At 36.5% G+C, this 19,304-nt stretch overlaps 1 protein-coding gene across 4 annotated transcripts in view; it reads left to right on the top strand.

The window, feature by feature from the left end:
* GALNT1 (polypeptide N-acetylgalactosaminyltransferase 1) overlaps positions 1–19,154 on the top strand; it is an 81,825-nt gene extending 62,671 nt beyond the window's left edge. For all 4 annotated transcript variants that reach the window (XM_080581078.1, XM_080581081.1, XM_080581080.1 and 1 more), the window contains 8 exons: positions 1,871–2,078; positions 3,660–3,830; positions 5,287–5,404; positions 6,345–6,525; positions 13,773–13,912; positions 15,035–15,133; positions 15,922–16,056; positions 18,265–19,154. In XM_080581078.1, the coding sequence (XP_080437204.1) occupies positions 1,871–2,078; positions 3,660–3,830; positions 5,287–5,404; positions 6,345–6,525; positions 13,773–13,912; positions 15,035–15,133; positions 15,922–16,056; positions 18,265–18,411 (1,199 nt within the window). In that variant the 3' untranslated portion in view covers positions 18,412–19,154. The remainder of the gene's footprint in view (positions 1–1,870; positions 2,079–3,659; positions 3,831–5,286; positions 5,405–6,344; positions 6,526–13,772; positions 13,913–15,034; positions 15,134–15,921; positions 16,057–18,264) is intronic.
* Positions 19,155–19,304: the final 150 nt, after the last annotated feature.

The raw sequence follows: 19,304 nt of genomic DNA, 5'->3' as shown, positions 1-19,304 counted from the left end.
GCATTAAATACTTCTGCTCTACAGAAAAAATGTAGGTAGGACTGAAGACTTTTATATGCATTGTGTTGAGCATGACTGTCAGTGGTGTAATTAAAACATTTTTTTTCATGCTTGTTCTTGATTGACAACAGTTGTATTACTGAAATCTCTCTCTTCCTCCTGGCAGAATGTAACCATTGTTCTGTTAACGTAACTGTGTTCAAGGACCAATGTCACAGCTCATATTCATTCATCTTCAAGCTGAAACTATTTTAAAATATTCAGTACTACACCTGAAATGTGCAGAGGAACATGTAGATCCGTGTGACTTGATGAGATTAGCTTAGAGAGAAAAGCTTCACCTTTATATTCTGTGTAATCATGGAGGCCATACACATTAAGCTATAAACATTACCATAATGCTAGTTCTTTTAAATTGGTGACTTTGGAAAGCTGTGTAGTAAACAGGTGAGACTATATTTGCTGCAGACTTAGTCAACCAAATGAACTCTGCTAAACCCCAGAAGGCCTGCAAAATTTTCAGGCAAGAAAATTGGTTTGTACTACTAACCATTTGTTTGAGACTGTGCTAATATGCACAACAAAAATTAACTTGTTTTGAGTTTCTCTGGAAACAAACATTTAAGATCTATCAAACTCTTAGGCTCTTCTAGCACAGTTCAGCTTCCAAGATGTGTCACAACTTATTTCTGTGGGTTTTACTGACAGTCCAAGAATGCAAAGGGGGGAATTAGCTCGTTCAACCAGAGCAATAGTAAGGAATAGTAATCACCCTCAGGTCAGCTCTGCCTCTTGAGATTTACAAGACAGCCACTAAGAGTTCATGCCATGCTTTTTTCCCTCTGGTGTCATACATTTTCTTGTATGAGGGACTTACTCTTAAATTAAATCCTACTACAGACTGGGCGCTGTTGTACAACTCTTGTGTGCTTTGAGCGTATCATGTAATACATTCTGTAGCTGTGTTTATAAGAGTATTTATTTTGCCTTTATTATTACAGATTTCAAATCTGTACTATGTTATTACACAAGCTTATGTGACAAGCTTATATAAATATACACAATATCAATTGTGTCAATTGCATTCACTCTCAATTGTTTGTTCTTCATTTGGTATTACTTCTAATTTTTTGTGATGGACAAAGGCTGTACTAAGTGATCGGAAATTTTGTTGTCATCTGTTGTACTGCAACTAATTTTGAGTCTATAGGCATCTGGTAGTCATTAGTTATGGCTATTGTATTTTGATTAATTTGATCATCAAATAAACAGGTTTGTTTGTGATACAGATGTTATTTTTACATGTAGCTGATTATGTCCATTTTTGGTTTTAGGTGTTATAGTGATAACTTAATAAGAAAGATCATATCCAGACAAATGTAGAGAAATCAGAATTGAAAAATGGATTTGGTCAGGTTTTAAACTCTGCTTGCAAAGAAATTATCTGTAAGTTACATTACTGTAGGAGTTAATTCATTCTGTTCAGTTAGTCAGCTCATTACTTTCATGGTAGATAATTATATGCCCAAGAATGTTTATGCATAGGTTTTTGAAAGTAAGAGTCATATCTACTCCATAATAAAATCTTGTCTTATCTCATCAAGTTTCTATGTAAGCATCCTACACTCTTCATTTTTGTTTCCCTAATGAAGAAATGTAGAGGAGAAGGAAGAACTTCTCTAGCAAGAGAAACACAGAGGTGTAAAAGGGCATAGTATGAAATGAAGAATAAGCAGCAGAGGAAACTAGCTCAGAAAAGAGGAAAGTGGTAGAAAAGCGAGGAGTTATCTTTTAATTCAAGTCTCTTCACCAAACACAAAAGCTGTATTTTGTAACTGACAGTTTCCATGCATTTGATCATTCTTTGCAGACTTCTTGAAAAGACCACTGGAGAGTTATGTGAAAAAATTAAAAGTTCCTGTTCACGTGATTCGAATGGAACAGCGTTCTGGATTGATCAGAGCCAGATTAAAGGGGGCTGCTGCTTCTAAAGGCCAGGTCATCACCTTCTTAGATGCTCATTGTGAATGTACGGTAGGCTGGCTTGAACCTCTGCTGGCAAGGATCAAAGCTGACAGGTAATTATCTGTTGGTCCATGTTGTTCTTATTTAAGGTTATTAAGAAGTTTCTAAGTATTACAGTGTAGCCTACAAGGAAGTATCTACTTTCTGAAGGGATAGGTAAGTCCTGTACTTCTCATTGGTGTAAGGATAAAAGGTTAAGTCAGTACAGTTTTTAAAAAGCAAATAATTTAAAATTAAACCTATTTTAGAATGCATGGGACAATGTGTTAAACACAGGGAGATCTGAGTAAGACTGGAGTTAGGAGCAGAGGAATTTGAGCTCTTCTGCCTGGCCTCCTCATTCATGAAATTGGGAAGATATCCTCAAGGAAGAAAAGGAACCCTGATCTCAAAAATAAATAACGTAAACAAGAACTGTCAAATTTTACCGTTTTCAGCTTCTCTGTGTGATTTCTTTATTTCATAATATATTTGTGCTGTGGATTACTTGTGAATGAGTGGATTTCTATGATATGTCTTCAAGGATGTATTTTCCAAAGTTAGAGTAGTTACTGGAGTCACACTGAAGTACACTGCACTAACAGAGCTCTGTATTTCTAAAGTCTATATTCACAACACTTACATCCATGTTAGCATGATGGAAACTGTATTCGGAGTTAAAAGCAAAAACAAAAAAAAAAGAATTGATTTGCTTTATAAAACATTCATATATCTGAGCAGTAATGCTGTAGTTGCAGGCTAGTCTGTTAATAAGCAGTATATTAAATAGGCTAGCTGCTAAGCGCAGTGTTACAGATCTGTTTTGTTCTTGTGGCTAGAGGTGCAAGTCACATTTTAATGGTACGAGATACCACATTACATTATGACAAAGCTGCAGCTAATGAATCTGTACAGAACCATGCAAAGACACAACAGTAGCCTTTAAGTTGTTATCAATAGAAATTTTTGTCAGACACTGTAAAGTGTTATAATTTTTGCAAATAACCCAACAAAATAAATCCTTTGAACTTAGTTTCAATCCCTGAATCTTTACTGAGCTTTCTGTGAGAGGAAGCCTGCTTGAGGACAGTTACTTAAGTGTCTTTAAGATGATTAGAATTATCATCTCTGAGTATATGCCTTAATGATGTCAAGACAGTGAACAAGAAAACCTCTTCCTGTTGACTTTGCTGCAGTAGCTATACTTTGTTAATGATGGCTATAATCTCTTAGTCCTGATGGTTTATTGGAGTACTTCCCCTGGGCTACTGTCAGAGTCTTAATTTCAAAATGTTACTTCAAAATGTTACTTCGAGCACTTAAATAGAAAACAAAACCTCTTCTCTTTTATATTCAGTTGCTGTGTGACATTGAGATATGCTGTGATCAAATCCTCCGTCTGCAGGAGGATGATTATTTATTACTGATAATAATGCAAATACTATTAAAAAAAAAGTGCTAGTGCCAAAATTGGGTCAGAAAAAGACATTACTTCTAATTAGCAAGATAGAGCTTGTTATCTTTCATGGTAACAATTTGTTGAGTACAGTTAAAAGATAGCATTTGAAATTTTAAACTATACCTGTTAAAAATGGAAAACAACTTTTTTTTCCTGACACTTGAATTAATAAGATTTGGTTCTTTCCTCTTTCTAGGAGAACAGTAGTGTGTCCCATCATTGACGTAATTAGCGATGACACCTTTGAATATATGGCAGGTTCTGATATGACCTATGGTGGGTTCAACTGGAAGTTGAATTTTCGTTGGTATCCAGTTCCTCAGAGAGAGATGGATCGACGGAAAGGAGATCGAACCCTTCCTGTTAGGTAATGATTAAATGGGTGAAATGTTCACCTGATGTTTACACACGTCTTTTCTAGGTTAATCTTGTGTATAAGTAATTAATGAATTGTGTTGTAGCATCATTTTGGTCTGTATGAAGAAATAGCATAAAGGTTATTTTACATGGATTAGTTATTGGTAACTTCTGGAAGCAGGGAAGGAAGCTAGCAGTATGTCACTGTGGAAAAATTTCTGCGTGTTATGCCAGGTACCAGCTAGCTGCTAGCTCTTTGCTAGTTTTTATATGATGCACAGATTTTAACTGAAGCATGCCTCATTTTTATTTTTTGTTCTAAGGAAGTAAACAGTATTTTGAATGTCGTTTTTTTTGCATGTATATATATATATATTTCTATGTGCATACATAAACTTAATGTCTTCAAAATGCATGGATGGGAGGCAAATTTATTCTAGCATATCATGTAGATGTTATAACGAATATAATGAGAAACACAGATAAGTTGTCTGTAATATGTACTTTTTAACAATTGCAAATTTACATTTTCTGGCCTTATCTTTCTGAAAAGAAAGATACTAACCAAAAAGGTGAGGATGTGGTGTTCAGTATTATTATTTGTTTTTCCGTTATGAAGATTTATGAAATTGAGGGGTTAAGAAGTTAAACACATTCTCAGGATGGTGCTTAAAGGAGCATTTTTTTTCCGGCATCCTTTTTAAGGGAAAAACACACAGGTTTTTAGTTAAAAGACTGTTACCACTCTAGCTTGTATTTTACATTTCTTCCAGGAGGAGCTTAAAGTGTTGCAGAAGAACGGTTGGTCATTAAAAAAAAAAAAAAAAACCAAGTTGGAAAAACAATTTGTAGACATGAAATACAAAATTATATCAACAGATGAATGTGTAGTTTGTTAATTTTTTTTTTCAAGTGAATTTGGGAGGTGTTGCTGTGAGAAACTAGGTGTTGCTAGTTAGGAGAAACTAGCACAGTCTTGCTTTACTTCCTACCAATAAGGAAGTTGTAAAGAAAATCTGGTTGTAACTCCGATTGTACAATTTTCTTGTGTTAAGCAATAATAGTGAAAGCAAGCAGGCCACTTCACGGCCTTTTGTAATTTTTCAAGAGTAGTTGACAGAAGTATAAATTGCCTGTAAGAAACTTTTCCCTTTTATGAGAGTTACCATCACTGGAGGCAGAAGTCTCCTTTTCCATGAACGGTAGCAGCTTACTGGGGCTGTTTCTCTATACAGAGTCAAACTTGAAGTGAGAAAACAAGAACAACTGTCAGTAGCTGTTCCTTCTCTGGAAAATTTTGAGCTAGCAAATGCATCAATGGTAACTGAATTTGGACAGAAACCTACTGAGAAGGAACAAATTACTAACTGGAGAAATAAAAAGCCATTTCGTCAGTGTAAGCGTGAAATGTATTTAATTATGTCTTCATAGTGACTGATGCTTATTTTTTTTGGTCTTTCTTTCAGGACACCAACAATGGCAGGAGGTCTTTTTTCAATAGACAGAGATTACTTTCAGGAAATCGGAACATATGATGCTGGAATGGATATCTGGGGTGGAGAAAACTTAGAAATTTCTTTCAGGGTAGGTAAAAATTCATCTCTGTTCAGTGTTTTATTACAGTCAGGACATTTCGAGTTCTGCAAAATACAGATATGATGCCTGCAACAGCATCCTCTCCTTTTGCAGTTAGCAGTATACTTCCTGTCAAGTTCCTCCAGTGGAGATGTGCAGAAACTGTACCTATTAGTGAGGAAAAGTGTATGATGAGTAGCTGAAAGGCTTATGACAGAAATGTAATCAGAGCGTTCATACTGAATAAATACGTGGGCTTTTTTAAGAAGGAATTCAGTTAGAAAATCCACTTGGCGAGCATAAGTTAAGAGTAATGCTGTCAGTGATGTTTAGCACATCAGTGAAATGTGAGCAGCTCTGTTACTCTCTGTTCTTGTTGTGCTCTACCCTAATGATTTCATGTTTTCAGTTGGATGTGGACCTAACCACTGTTGTTTCACTTTCATTGCTACCAAATAGAACTGTTTCCTTTTGTTTCACTTGTCATCTCAGAGTATATAGATGGGCACTTCTGTAGAAATTCAGGTTTCTGAATCTGAGGTCCAAAATAAAACTGAAAATACCTTCCAAGTAAAATTTTTCAAAATGTATCTTCTTTTTACATGGAGAATCTATTTTATAGTAGACTGTGTAGACAGATTACTACCTGTTATTCCCTGTGATTCTTGTGAGCCTTTTCCTTCCTTTGCTGTCAGCTTGCCCAGTTCTCTAAAGTAATCCCATGCTGTGAGGCCTGATAAACTATTTCTTATGCTATCCTACTCACACTTGTAAGCATTCTTACCTGTGGAGCAGGAAACAGACTTATTTTTCCTCTTCCATGCAGTATGTGTATGTTTTAGATGTTATCTAATGTTTCTCCAACTTGAACAAAAGCAAATAATTACAATTTTAAATATATATCTTTTATCCATTTGAAGCTATGCAGTAACTGTTCTTTCGTTTTCAGATTTGGCAGTGTGGTGGCACTTTGGAAATTGTAACTTGTTCACATGTTGGGCATGTGTTCAGAAAAGCAACACCATACACCTTTCCAGGAGGTACAGGGCAAATAATCAACAAAAATAACAGACGGCTTGCAGAAGTTTGGATGGATGAATTCAAAAACTTTTTTTATATCATTTCCCCAGGTGAGCAGGCCTTTGGTTATGAGAAATATCTATTAAGAATTTAAAAGAATTACTACTGGGAAAGAACATGAGTATTATGAGCATTTAGATAAAAATGTTATTGCTTTGAAGTTTGTAAGACAAAGCTCATGTAAGATGTACAAAAAGGAAGACCTTAATTAAAAAATAATTTTGTTAGCCTAACCAGAGATGTGCCCTGAAGTCTTTGAAGTCTTTTTTTTTAAATATGAACATGACTTATGAATGAGCTTCCTGTGCAAGGGAATTAAAACTCAGTAGAACGTCAAAGAGTTCAATTGTAGTGCTGAAAGCTAGCTATCCGAATGCATCTCATAATGTGCTGGTGTTTGGCTTCTGGCTTCTGTGTTGTAGGCATTCAAGGCTGAATCGATCAGAAATGATTTAAGTGAATTGCTGTAGCAGGAGTAGCAAAACTTAACGTCATTTGGCTTGGTAGTGTTTGCACTTCGCTATCCAGAGTGTAGGATAGTTGCCGATATATTTGACTGAGATGTTATTTATGATGTTTCTTAAAAATGGATGTTAACAAAACATGAAAATGTAATATATGAAAGCAAATTTCCCATAAACTCAAACTTTGTGCAAAGAAACTTTCAGTAAAGGAAAGGAAGCCTGGGAAATACTGAATTATTACCTTCCACTGCAGGTTGTTTTGTTGTTTAAAAAGCCAATGAACGAGAGACAAACTTTGGGGAGCAACAGACACCCATAACTACTTGAGATATATAGAGACTTTCAACTTCAAACACTATGCAGTAGTTTTATATGCTGAATCTGCTTTTCCAAATAAGTACTTTTAAAAACTAGTATTCCCTTATGACTTGCTTATTAAACCTGCATAAGTGTTGAAATTTAAAACCTATAATACAATGTAGCATGAGTCTGAACAACATCAAATTTAGATTACAGGTTTTGAGAATACTTGTGAGAACAAATGACCATGCTTCTCTATACTGTTTTTTCTTAAGAGAACACATTACTTAAGACATGTAAGATTTAAAAAAGAAAAATAAAAAAAATAATCTTGGTACTACTCAAAGCCTTTTAGGTGAAATCAAAAGCTTAATAGCTTATGGTTACCTCCCTTTGTTTTTATTAATGAAGCATTATGAGTTCAAACATCACATGTATAAATATATCATTGAGGTAGGTTGTATATAAGTAGCTGCAATTATTTTTGGCTAAGATTGCTTTTATGGATCCATGTCAAGCTAGATTTTTGGATGTACTAAGCAGCTAGGAACACCTAACTATAAAAATAAGCCCTTGAAAACAAACCTGAATTACTCAACGCAGTGGTAAGGCTGTGTTACTTTATATATATATATAACCTTTGTAGTGCTCCCATTTCATGTGGTAAGCATAAGCTACAAAAGGAAGTTAGTGTTTTCATTTTGTAGAATTACTGTTTTGATAGGGCTTGCTTTCATGGGTTTGCAGTATTGTGGAATATAAATGCATTCTCCTCTTGGAGAAAAGGAGTGTAAGAATTTCACTTAGAAAATCAGTAAAAGCTGAAATGGGGAAAGTAACTTCAGCAATTAGCTGTAATTGCACTGTACATTCTCTTTCCTTTAGAAAGATGTACGTCTGCATAGGTTGTTGTATGCTAATAGCCTGGACGTTTCGTGGATATGGATGTTTTCTTGCCAAGAGCTCTAAGCTGTTCTTAGAGCATCTGCACCTGCCAACTGGCGCACAGTCTCATTTGTGTACGCATATGCATACTGCTGCACTAAAGTTTGATGCTAGAATTTCCAAGTGTTTTAAGAATTTTAGGATCATACAGAACCTGAATAAGTTAGGTTATTCTGAAACTGGCTTGTTGCTGGGAGCTGTGAAAAAAAAATGGTTAGTACTCTAGTTAGCTCTCTTTTATCTCTAATATTTATTGTTTGAGAATGAACTTAGAGATTATACTCGGTGCTGCTCATTCTTTCCTCCAAATCCATGTGAACCATTAGAGCCAGCAGGTATTATTTAGAATGAATTATTATTTGGGGAAGTCCCCAGATCCCTTATTGTTATCATTCTGGTATCTCCAGGCTTACGAGGTGTGCAAACTGCTGATTTTTACCTGTTGACAGCAAATATCACTGTAAATTTTCAGTGCGTCTTTCTGAGCCAACTCGGTGAATCTCTGCTGCATTGACTCGCTTAGCCATGTTCTGGTTTTCCAAGCATCCTTCTAATGTAAAAATTAAATGTTTAGTTCTTGCAGGATGATGGTGTAGCGACCCTCTGGCAGACTACAGTATGCAGCCTGTGAAACTCTTTACTAGTGCAGTGTGTACTTTCAGTATTACTGTGACAGTGTCACAACTTCTTGCAAAGAGCAAGGTGAGAATTTTTAAGCTGATGCTGGTTTGCAAGCCTGGGTGCAGATGAGAAAGGAAAACAGGCAATTGTCCGTGCATCCATGTTTTTTCCCGTTAGTTGACATGGATGAGAAAATTGGATTTTGAAGGAACTAATACTCTGACAGGCATCATTGAGCCAAGCTAACAAGAAATTTGTTTCCTCCTTTATATCCTTTCTCTTCTGCTCCCCTAAGATAGTGAACTGCAGAGGGATTGGTCCGGGAAAGCAAACCTAAGATTCTCAGGTAGCTTTTCCCACGTCATATAATCTGAATTGTCTGAAAAAAATGGCTTACTGTTTGACTGATAAGAACTCAAGAGACTTTTTACTATTGATGTAATGTAGTTAAATGGAAAGCTGCACTCTTGAAAAGTGAGCCTGTAATCCTTTTTTCCTCTAATAAGTACAACCTAGTAGGAATTATTTGTCTCTTTTAAGCTTTCATGCATTTTAGAAGCCGTCTTTCTGCTTAGAAGTAGATAGGTACAGCAGGAAGCTGGGCAGGACAATTTTGCAGCAGGTTCAGCTCAGCCAAAATCAAACCTATCTCATTGCACACAACAGCTGTTCTCCACGATGGTAATGGCATTATCTGTAGTCTTTCTGCATTAGTCTACAGTTTTTCTCACAGTTGTGTGTTTCAGCAGGGTGCTGTTTCCCAGACCATTTCCTGCTGGAATCCAGCACACGCAGGTGAATAGTCTGGCTCCTGTTAGCTTGTTCTGCAGACTTTGCCGCTTCTTTACGATTTTTAGTGTAGCTCTTTCCTCTCCTTCTGTAGTCTAAGATACTGTGACGGGATTGCCAAGGTGAGGTGGTGTCAATCTAAGAGTTTGCTGCAAGGAGAGCACCCTGCCCGTCATGCCTGTCATGATGGGGTCCTCCCCTCACTTGTTGATTGTTCATTTAGCAAGTTAAAGCAGCTGACATAAACTCCTCAGGATGTTTTATTCTCTGGGCTGGCTTTCTACTGGTTAAGTTAGCACCTGTGTCAGCACAGGAAGCGCAGCAGGAATCTGAAGCTGAGCAAGGGAAACTGCCCCCTTCCGCAGCAGCAGCTGCAGAGCATGAGGTTGGCTTACCACAGCTACCTCCCCCGCACCTCCTTATAACTACTAATTAATGGTAAACTGACCGTTGTGGCATTTTCTGCTATCTTCCATCTAAATGTGAAGCATAGATGCTTTAAGCCTTGTGCTGCACGTGAGTCTGAGTTGCAGCTCCTACATGCAGCCTCCTGTTCCTGGGCCAGTGCGCATGGCTGTCATTCAGCAGCCTCTCTTATCCCAGCTGGTACGCTCCAGGCATCCCAAAAAGCAGCTCTAATGAGCTTGGGTAGAGCCTCGTCTAGTGTGTATGGAAATTAATTTTATTGTTGATCAAAAGTTTTACCCAGAACTTATCTTTGATTGCACTGGAGCTGAATTGAAGAGGTAGAAGGCCTGAAAAGACAGCACTGTAGAATTATCTAAGCAAGAACCATCTAGACAGACATAGGTGTGTTATCCTGAGAACTGGATCAGTAAGCCTAATTTCTTATCACCGCATGTGCCTGTCTCTAGTCAAGCATGGTAAGTCCAGGATAACGTTTCTGTTTCTGGGTGGTGGGGAGGACAGAGAAGGCACTGAGTCATTGGTAGTTGATCTTGCAACGTATCTAAACCTATCTTCAAAATACATACGGAGAGATTCCATATGGTCTTGTTTTCAGCTAGTATTCCCTATTATAGCATTAACTGGAGATGTAAATGCATAACTGCTTGAATTGATTTTAATGATTATTACTTATCAAGTGTCATAATACTGAATAAAAACAAGTTCTATGATTTTTTTTAACAGAAGACTGGTTTTGGATGAAACAGCTTTCATGCAGTGCTTTTGAAAAATGATTGAGTGGCTTATACTCATGATGAAAACATGATGCTTCTTGTTTTTCAAAGCAGTTTAGCATAAATATATTGCCACATTGAACTTGGCAAGCAAATCTTCAGCTCTTTTGAAATTTTGAGGACAGTAAAACTATTGCAACATGGCCACTGGGAAGCCTAATAAATAATAATTTAATAATTAAACTCCTGAAGGAGTATTCTACTGATAGACATTATTTGCATGCAAAAGCAGTAGGCTATTTATACTGTTACAGCGAAAAGAGTGGAGAATTTACTAATTTTGAAATGGTTCCTTCCCAGTGTATAGAATTATCTCTCAAAAATAGAGGAATAAATTTTTCAGAAAATAGTGATAGCATTGAGTGAGTAGCTTCTAAACATTTCTTCTGATGCTTAGTAGCCAAATTGCAAAAATGGCTGCTTGGGCGAGAAATATGCATTTGTCAAATCAAAGAATTTGATTACTTCTGAGTAAAAGTGTAAGTATAACCAAGAGTTCTGATTGCTCAGTAATATGTAATAGTCTTTCCTGTTCAGAGTAGCCTGGTACTGCATACCAGATTTCTTCAACAGTGACATTACCAGCAAGTGCTGAGATGAATCTTAAATTTGTACAAAAGACTGGTTTTGGGATTATTTGATATGAGTTTGCATTTTTTTTATCTGAACCTTTAAAACCAAGTATAAAAACACTGGAAGACATATCTAAGACTTCAGTGCATATATCATTTTTTATTACTGTGTGCAGAAAATATTTCAGAAATGTCTTTAAATGTTTGTATGATTTCTATTTTGCAGTTTTCCTGGTTTGCTTCTATTTCTACCCCAAACTGTTACCTATTAGTAACTGTGTCTTCACAGTGTAGTGCAAACCTTTAGGGATACTCAAGCCATTTTTGATTATAGAGAAGGTACCAGAAGCAGTGAAGAGACTGACTTGCTTACCTGGAAAACAGAGTAACTTAGCCTTCTTAAAGAACACCACTAAGGCAAACTGTGCTCTTTCTGCTATCCAGTCCAGCTGCAAAGCTGATGCTAACTCTAATCCGCGTGCCAGTATATGGTTTGGAGCAGACATGACTTCAGAGGGGTTTTGTTTTTTCAGGTCTGTCATGCTAAAAGTGGTTAAATGGATATAATGTACACCTTTTATTTCAGTGTAATGGAGTGAAAATCAGCTGGCACATTTCTTCTACATGGTGACATTTAAAACTACTTTAAGAAGTAACACATTTGTACACCATTAAGTGTCACTTGGTATTTAATTCTATATGGTTGAGACTTCAATTCTTATGCCATTCAGTAAAATGGCAAAACCTATTTCTTCTTTTTGTGAAAATCAGTGTAGCAAATTCTGTTCATGAATGAGTTTTGAATGCCATAAGGTTCTTGCAAGGATGGCATGATAACTGTTTTATACATCAGCTTCACTTTCATGACTCTGTACTTCAGCTCTGGTTGGTTCAGCAAGGCAGCCTGCCTTTTCTTTATCATTTCTTGAGAGAGTATTCTTTTTGATGTACAGTAAATCTTTGCTCTGGTGAGAGAGGGTACTGTTTTGGTGTTGTTTTGTTTTTGTATATTTATTTTTATTCACGTTATTGAATATGTTATTAAAACAGAAAAGCTTTCGTTTGCTTTTATTCACTTACTAGTATAGTTCCCCAGAATAGTTTTTCAAAAGTCAGAAAAGTCTTCTCTAAAGTTTAAAGAAATATAGAAAAATGCTAATCGGAATTGTTTGTTTCTAGAATACTGAAATTACAAGTGATTTTAGTGATATTTACAAACAGCTGAAGTAATGCAGTCATCTGTCTTAATTGAGTAGAAATACACCATCTACTGGCAGTTCTATTTAATAACACAGGATACCAACTTCAAAATACCTCAAACTCAATTTCAAAAGGTCAACAATTTTAGAAGTAACTTATCATCCTCTGAGTGCAGGGATTTCTGAAAAATGCATGTAACTGCAGGTCTTTAGCTATAGTGGCCAGCTGAGCTGTCTGTGGAGGGAATTTAAATTGAGTGGTTTTTGGGTTTCGTGTGTGTGTGGTAAAGTATTACTTTGGCCTATGTGATTTGAAGTATAGTATGGAAAATACAAATAAAATGTGGTGCCTGAAAACTGGAAATTATCCTACCCTTAATTACTGTTATTGGAATATTAATAACAGTGCTTAATTCTAATGAATTAAAAATACCTACTGATTGTGCATACCTTTCACATCCCATTTCCAGATGGGATTTGAACAACTTAATGTTCCGAAGAAACTAAAACCACCATAAAGGGGTGGGAAGATACAGGAAGAATAGAGCACTTCGATAAATAAGGAACAAAAGAGAAAAAGAAGGCAGGCAAAATACCACAAGAAAAATGTAACTGGCCTAATGGTGAACACAGTTCCTGCAACTGCTGCAGTTATATTGAACAAACACTAAATTATTAAATGCTTAGTTCCCTGTGTGAAGGCTGCTTTTTGTCTGTTTCTTTATGCAGTTAGATGGATGATGAAGGGTTCAGCAGGTGGTATCTGGCTTACAGAAATAAATTAAAACGTAGTTCTGCTTACTCCACTGAAGGAGATTGCTGTATATGCTGCACGGTGCATATACACTCCAGTTGGCATTGGGGATAGAATGGTGTTAGTGATTGTAACAGTTTCAGCCTTTTCCTCTAACTTAGTAAGCAGTTGCATTCATATTCTTCCACAAACCATAGCTCAGAAGTTGTCATGTGTACTACAGATGGAGTGATTCAACCTTTTGTATAGTTATCAGGAGAAAGATGTCAGAGGTACTGATTAACTTGTCCACTGTGAGTATAAAAAGCATAATGCTATACTTATTAAAAAAAAAAAAAAGTATAGGCATGATTGCAAGCAATGTATTATACCAATCACTTTTGTATTAAATGGAATTGCATACAAATTCACTGGTAATAATTAAATACAACTTTTTTTTCTTTATCTCTAGGAGTTACTAAAGTTGATTATGGGGACATATCATCACGTCTTGGGCTGAGACGCAAGCTCCAGTGCAAGCCTTTCTCCTGGTACCTCGAGAACGTTTATCCTGATTCCCAAATTCCACGCCATTACTTTTCTCTGGGGGAGGTAAGATTTTACCCTATGTATTTGTCTACTGTTTGTAAAAAGTATGTTGCACAGCAAGTTGTTTGTATTCTGAACTGAATAGTATAAACAAGTTAACCTCCAGCAAAGTTCAAGTAACTTGCACATATATTCCCATCATCTGTAAAATGATACATCTGGCTTCTCAGACAGAAAAACAAAATTTGTTATACAATACTGTAATTGAAGTGTTTTCCCTTCTTTAGTACAGTGCTAAATTTCACATAAAAGGCCTTTAGAAACAGTCCTTCAGAAATTCATAGTTACGGATAACTTTGTGTATAAATTTCTCTACATAGAGAAGAGTTTTGCTTAACAAAACTAGACCAGATCAAGCAAGGACTTTGTTTAAAAAACAAAACAAACGCTACTCTGAACTTTACCCCCAGAATCTTCTTCAGTCACCAGCAAATTCCAGTGATCCCTAAGCTTTGCTGGACATTTCTGTCTGTCTTTATTTTCAATGACTGTAGAGGTAGCACAGATGATGCTGTCCTAAATAAGTAGGCCCTACTCCCCACTACAAGTCATGCTGAGCCAAATATCACACCTCTTGTAGGGTGATTTTATACTGTGTTTGTTTATAAAAGAGAAACATTTTTAACAAAACAGGGCAGGCGTTCAGGCTGCTGTATGGATATCAGCAGACCGATATTCATGCTGTTTACTGTATAATAATACAGGGATTAAGGTTATAACTCAAGAAGTGAGGAAATTGATCCCAATCTCCCCTGACTTCAAAGGGAATTAAACCCACTGTGCCTAGGGGAGTGTTTTGAAACTTCTGGTAGTTTGGGTCCGGAGACAGAATTGTGTCCCTTCTGTTGCAGCTGAGTCTTTGTGGAAAAAGGGCCCACAATATGGGAAGATCCCCAAAAGAAAGAAAAGAAACATGATTCTTTAACCTAGTAGCTTGAACAGTTACCTGGGAATGTGAGCCTCAGATAGTGTTTTTTCATTGTAGTACCATTCATATATTTTACAATTCATTCAAATAACCCCTGTGTGTATAAAGGAGAGAGTTGGTGCCTGTGTGGTTTGATATGGGCCTAGTTCTTTTCTAAAAATAACAGCTTTTTGTGATGTGCTCTTTTTCAATCCAAGATAAGAAACGTGGAGACAAACCAATGTCTGGATAACATGGCAAGAAAAGAAAATGAGAAAGTTGGAATCTTTAACTGCCATGGGATGGGTGGAAATCAGGTGACTTTTTGTAATGATATTAATGAATTGAATTACTTGGAATGCTACTCATCAGGACATCTTTTCAGTTCTTTCAATAGTGATCATTACATTTTACTTAAGCAGTAAAGTTTAGGAAAACCGTATTGAAGAAAATACCTGTAAGAGGGATTGCATGAGAAGATCTGTTGATTTCTCATTTGTAGGTTTTCGAGGACTGATTGCAACATGTTTTAGATAAACTACAAAGTCAAAAATGAAATGAGGAGAGGAGACTGCCGTGAGCCATACTTTACCTCCTGTAGATTCTCTGGAACCATCTCCTGTTTAGACCTGCTGGTTCGCATTGTTAGTTAAACAAAAGCAAAACAACATGCCTCCTCCTGAAATGTTGTTTTTAATGTGCATGGCTGTGTGCCGACTCTCAACTTTTTTTAACATTTGTTTTTTCATTTTGTTAATTCTTGATTAACTCTTCCAGTATACACAGATTGCTTGTGTTGAGGATCGTACTGTTCCTGTGCAAGAAACGGTCTGCAGTTTGAAAACATCACTTTTGTTTGAAGAACTTATAGTGTTTGTACCCCTAAAAAAAAAAAAAAAAGTATTTCTGTACACGCTGAAGAAAAAAAGAAAAAGTTCAGTGGTTATTAATGAAGTAATGCGTGCAAATATTCCCCTTAACTCTCACTCCTCACTTCTTTCCCCCTGCCTCCTGACACTTCTACCCCCTACACTGTCCCGTCCCCAGGAATTCTTTGGTTGAATGCTTTTTTTTTCTCAATTTCTCTCATTCTTTCTCTGTCTAGGTTTTCTCATATACTGCCAACAAAGAAATTCGAACAGATGATTTGTGTTTAGATGTCTCCAAACTTAATGGCCCAGTAACAATGCTCAAGTGCCATCATCTAAAAGGAAATCAGCTTTGGGAATATGACCCAGTGGTAAGTCTTCTAATAACTTGTGATATTAAAATAAGATAACTTGTGTTTTTATGTGAGCCTACACAGCAACAAAATCGTTCGTGGGACCACTATTTGACCATTGAATAAGCAAGGAAATAAGTCAGGATTATGTTCCCTCTGTCATTAATTCACAGTCACCTGATGAGCATCTGCATTGATTTAATTACCTAGTAACTTTCTGGGGAGCCCTTAAAAAAAAAAAAAAAAAAGGAAGAATATTTTCAGTGCACTTCCAGATCCTATGAAGGACTGTCTGCTAGTGCAATATTCTGTTAAGGTGAGACTGGCACAAGATCCTTAGCAAGCACTATCTCTTATTGGTCCTGTAGATACCTGGAATAATTTTATTTCTTCAATTCCAACATCTGATGTCTTGTGTCTCAAAAGGTTAAAAGGAAATACTGTTGTAACCAAAAAGTCAGCATCCTGAAATTATAGGAAAAGTTTTACTTTTCTAATCTTGGTATGTTTAAGATACAGATGCTTCAAAGAGCTTTATTTTCATAATCTTTTCCATAACATTCAAACTTATTTTGAAATTTTTACGTTGAACTCCAGATCTAGAAATCATTGGCCATTGATCAGTGGTTTGATCTGCAAGCTCTTTACAGTATTGTGATTGGGTAGAAATGTTAATGGAAATGCTTAAATTTGAGTCTTGGAAACCATTCATTCCTTTTTTTTTGATGTGGTCAGTTTACCTGACTTAAGTAAATATGATGAGTAATATTACTTACTATATGCAGTGATTCACCCAAGAGTAAGTGTGTTTGTTTGTTTGTTTGTTTTTTGAAGGAGAAGATAGTATCTAGATAAAAAATCCCTAGCATTTCCCAGGAGTTCCAGGTCAGGGTGTGGGGTTTTTTGTTTGTTTGGTTTGTTTGTTTTCCCACTCTGTGTCTCAAGAGGGGAATGCTTTTTAACACTTATCTATTAGATTATAGATTAGATTTTGATCCAAACTAAACTAGCAAGGCTTGTCAGATTCTGCAGAGAATACAGAACTATGTATCCTTCAGCTGAAAGAACCAAGTAGTCTCTCTTGCAAAGATTGCTGCAGCCCATAAAAGAAACTTCTCCTGTGCCTAACCCTAGCCATAAATGTGACTGTATGTGTTTTCTCTCTTTGTACCTAGATTTTCCACTGATAAAATAATCTTCAGAACTTTACTGAAAGCTAGCTAATGAAGCACAAAAATAAGTTAGAGAATACTTAGCAAGAACACATGCCCATATAGTTGGGTGATTTGTCTATATTTTTTCCTTCTCCCTCTGTTCAGGAGGTGTTTATACTAAAGGGGGACAAAAAAAAAAGCAAGTTGTGTGTTAGTCATACGTCTGCTTAAATGTGTTCCAGGTCCCTTCATTCTTCAGCTGCTGCATGAATGCAGCACACTGAACTGCTCTTTTTTTAAACATCTTGCTGCTTGTGCACATAGGGCATGTTTTTATCACTCTCCAGTCAGTTCAGTGTCCTGGCTGTGCTGCTGAGAGAGAGTAGTACCACCGATACTAATGCCAGTCAGTGCCACACACAGGCTGATGCACTAAGTATTCAGAGTACAGTAGCAGGAAATGCAACTCCCGAAGACCTCCTCTTTTCCATAAGAGCAGCGCTGAGGTAGATGGAGTGGTGTATGGAAGATTGCATGAGTAAGATTAGTAGATATTGGAAAAGATATGTATGCATCTTTATATGCATTTTGTACGTACATGTGCACTTGTACGTATACGTGTTTTTAAAAGGAACATAGTTCTAAAAGAACATAATTTGAGGTCAGTTTTGTCCCTGACTGAGAAAAAAGGGTTCAATGTGAATTGAATTCATTCTGATGTCATGAAAACTACTGTTATAACTAGTAATCAAAGTTGTACATCTTACCAGACTTCAATTGCGAACTCCTTGAAAATCCCCAGCAGTACGGTACTATTTATGGAATAGTGGATATTGCTTAAGAAACAATGTCATTTAAAAGGTTCAGACCATTCTGTTTTTTTGTGAAACTTAGTGTTTTAGTATCCACAGTACAGAACAACATATTTACGTAATCTTTAGAATGGGGATCTGGGCTTGGTAACCATGGGGGTCTTGTCTAGTTCCTGTTTGCTTACAGAATTATAACAGCTATTAATAAAAAGGTTATCTTCTGCCAGGTAGAACTCAATTCTTTTTATTTTACCTTCCAGAAATTAACCCTGTTGCATGTGAACAGTAACCAGTGCCTGGACAAAGCCACCGAAGAGGACAGCCAGGTACCCAGCATCAGAGACTGCAATGGCAGCCGCTCTCAGCAGTGGCTACTTCGCAATGTCACCCTTCCAGAAATATTCTGAGAGGTTCTGAAGAAAAGAAAGGATTGACTGGGCTACCTCGGCTAATATTTTGGCTACACTGTTAAGTAGCAACAGAAGGAAACTTCTCTGCAGAATCCACAGTTCATCAGCTGTTAGAACTCCTGCAGCTTTTCAGTAGCTGTGAACCAGCCTTCCTGTATAAGGATGTGAAACTACCACACATACTAGTGAAACTGCGCCCACTGATGTTTACAGGATTGAACGAGTTTCTTCCAGCAAATAATTTAGAGAACATTTGGACAGTGGAAACATAATCAATGAAATATTCTTTCTGAAGAGCTGCATATCATTGTAGTTTGCTTGCACATCAGTAAGCTCTGCTGAAAGTGCTGTTGAGATGAAGAAAGTTCCAAGACTTTTTTTTTCCTGGTTAGTAGTGGTAACCAGACTACTAAATGTAGATCCACAAATAAACAGAGAGCTGGAAAACGGATTCAATAACATGAAATAAGAATTATGTGGTTTAAAAAGAAAAAAGTAAACAGGGTTTAATGGAAACTAAATCAGAACTACGAAAAGTACAATTTGTTATAGTGAAGTATCAAATTTATATGTAGATTTTATACCTCAGTGGGGGAAAAATAACCAAGTCAAAACACAATTGTTTCTCTTTTTCAATTGTGTGATAGTCCATAAATACTATTTTTTTTTCCTGGTGGGTCTAAAATTATTTTGGGTGCAAATAAAATGAGCGTAAGAATAAACTTAGCTCTTGAATGTCAGATCAACGTTTTTTTTTATTTTATTTTCTTGGCTGTTGGAATTGTATCTTTTTATTACTGTCTGAAAACTGGAGGTTAACATGCTGTCTAACTCTTTTTGTCCAGACCTGACATTTCAGTTTATACTTGGGTCAGTCAGCTTATGGACTT

Source organism: Anser brachyrhynchus, assembly GCF_964034855.1.
Source record: "Anser brachyrhynchus genome assembly, chromosome: 2".
In the NCBI taxonomy this organism is placed as follows: Eukaryota; Metazoa; Chordata; class Aves; order Anseriformes; family Anatidae; genus Anser; species Anser brachyrhynchus.
The sequence above is the reverse complement of the archived record's forward strand: the minus strand, read 5'-3'. Positions and strand labels throughout refer to the sequence as shown.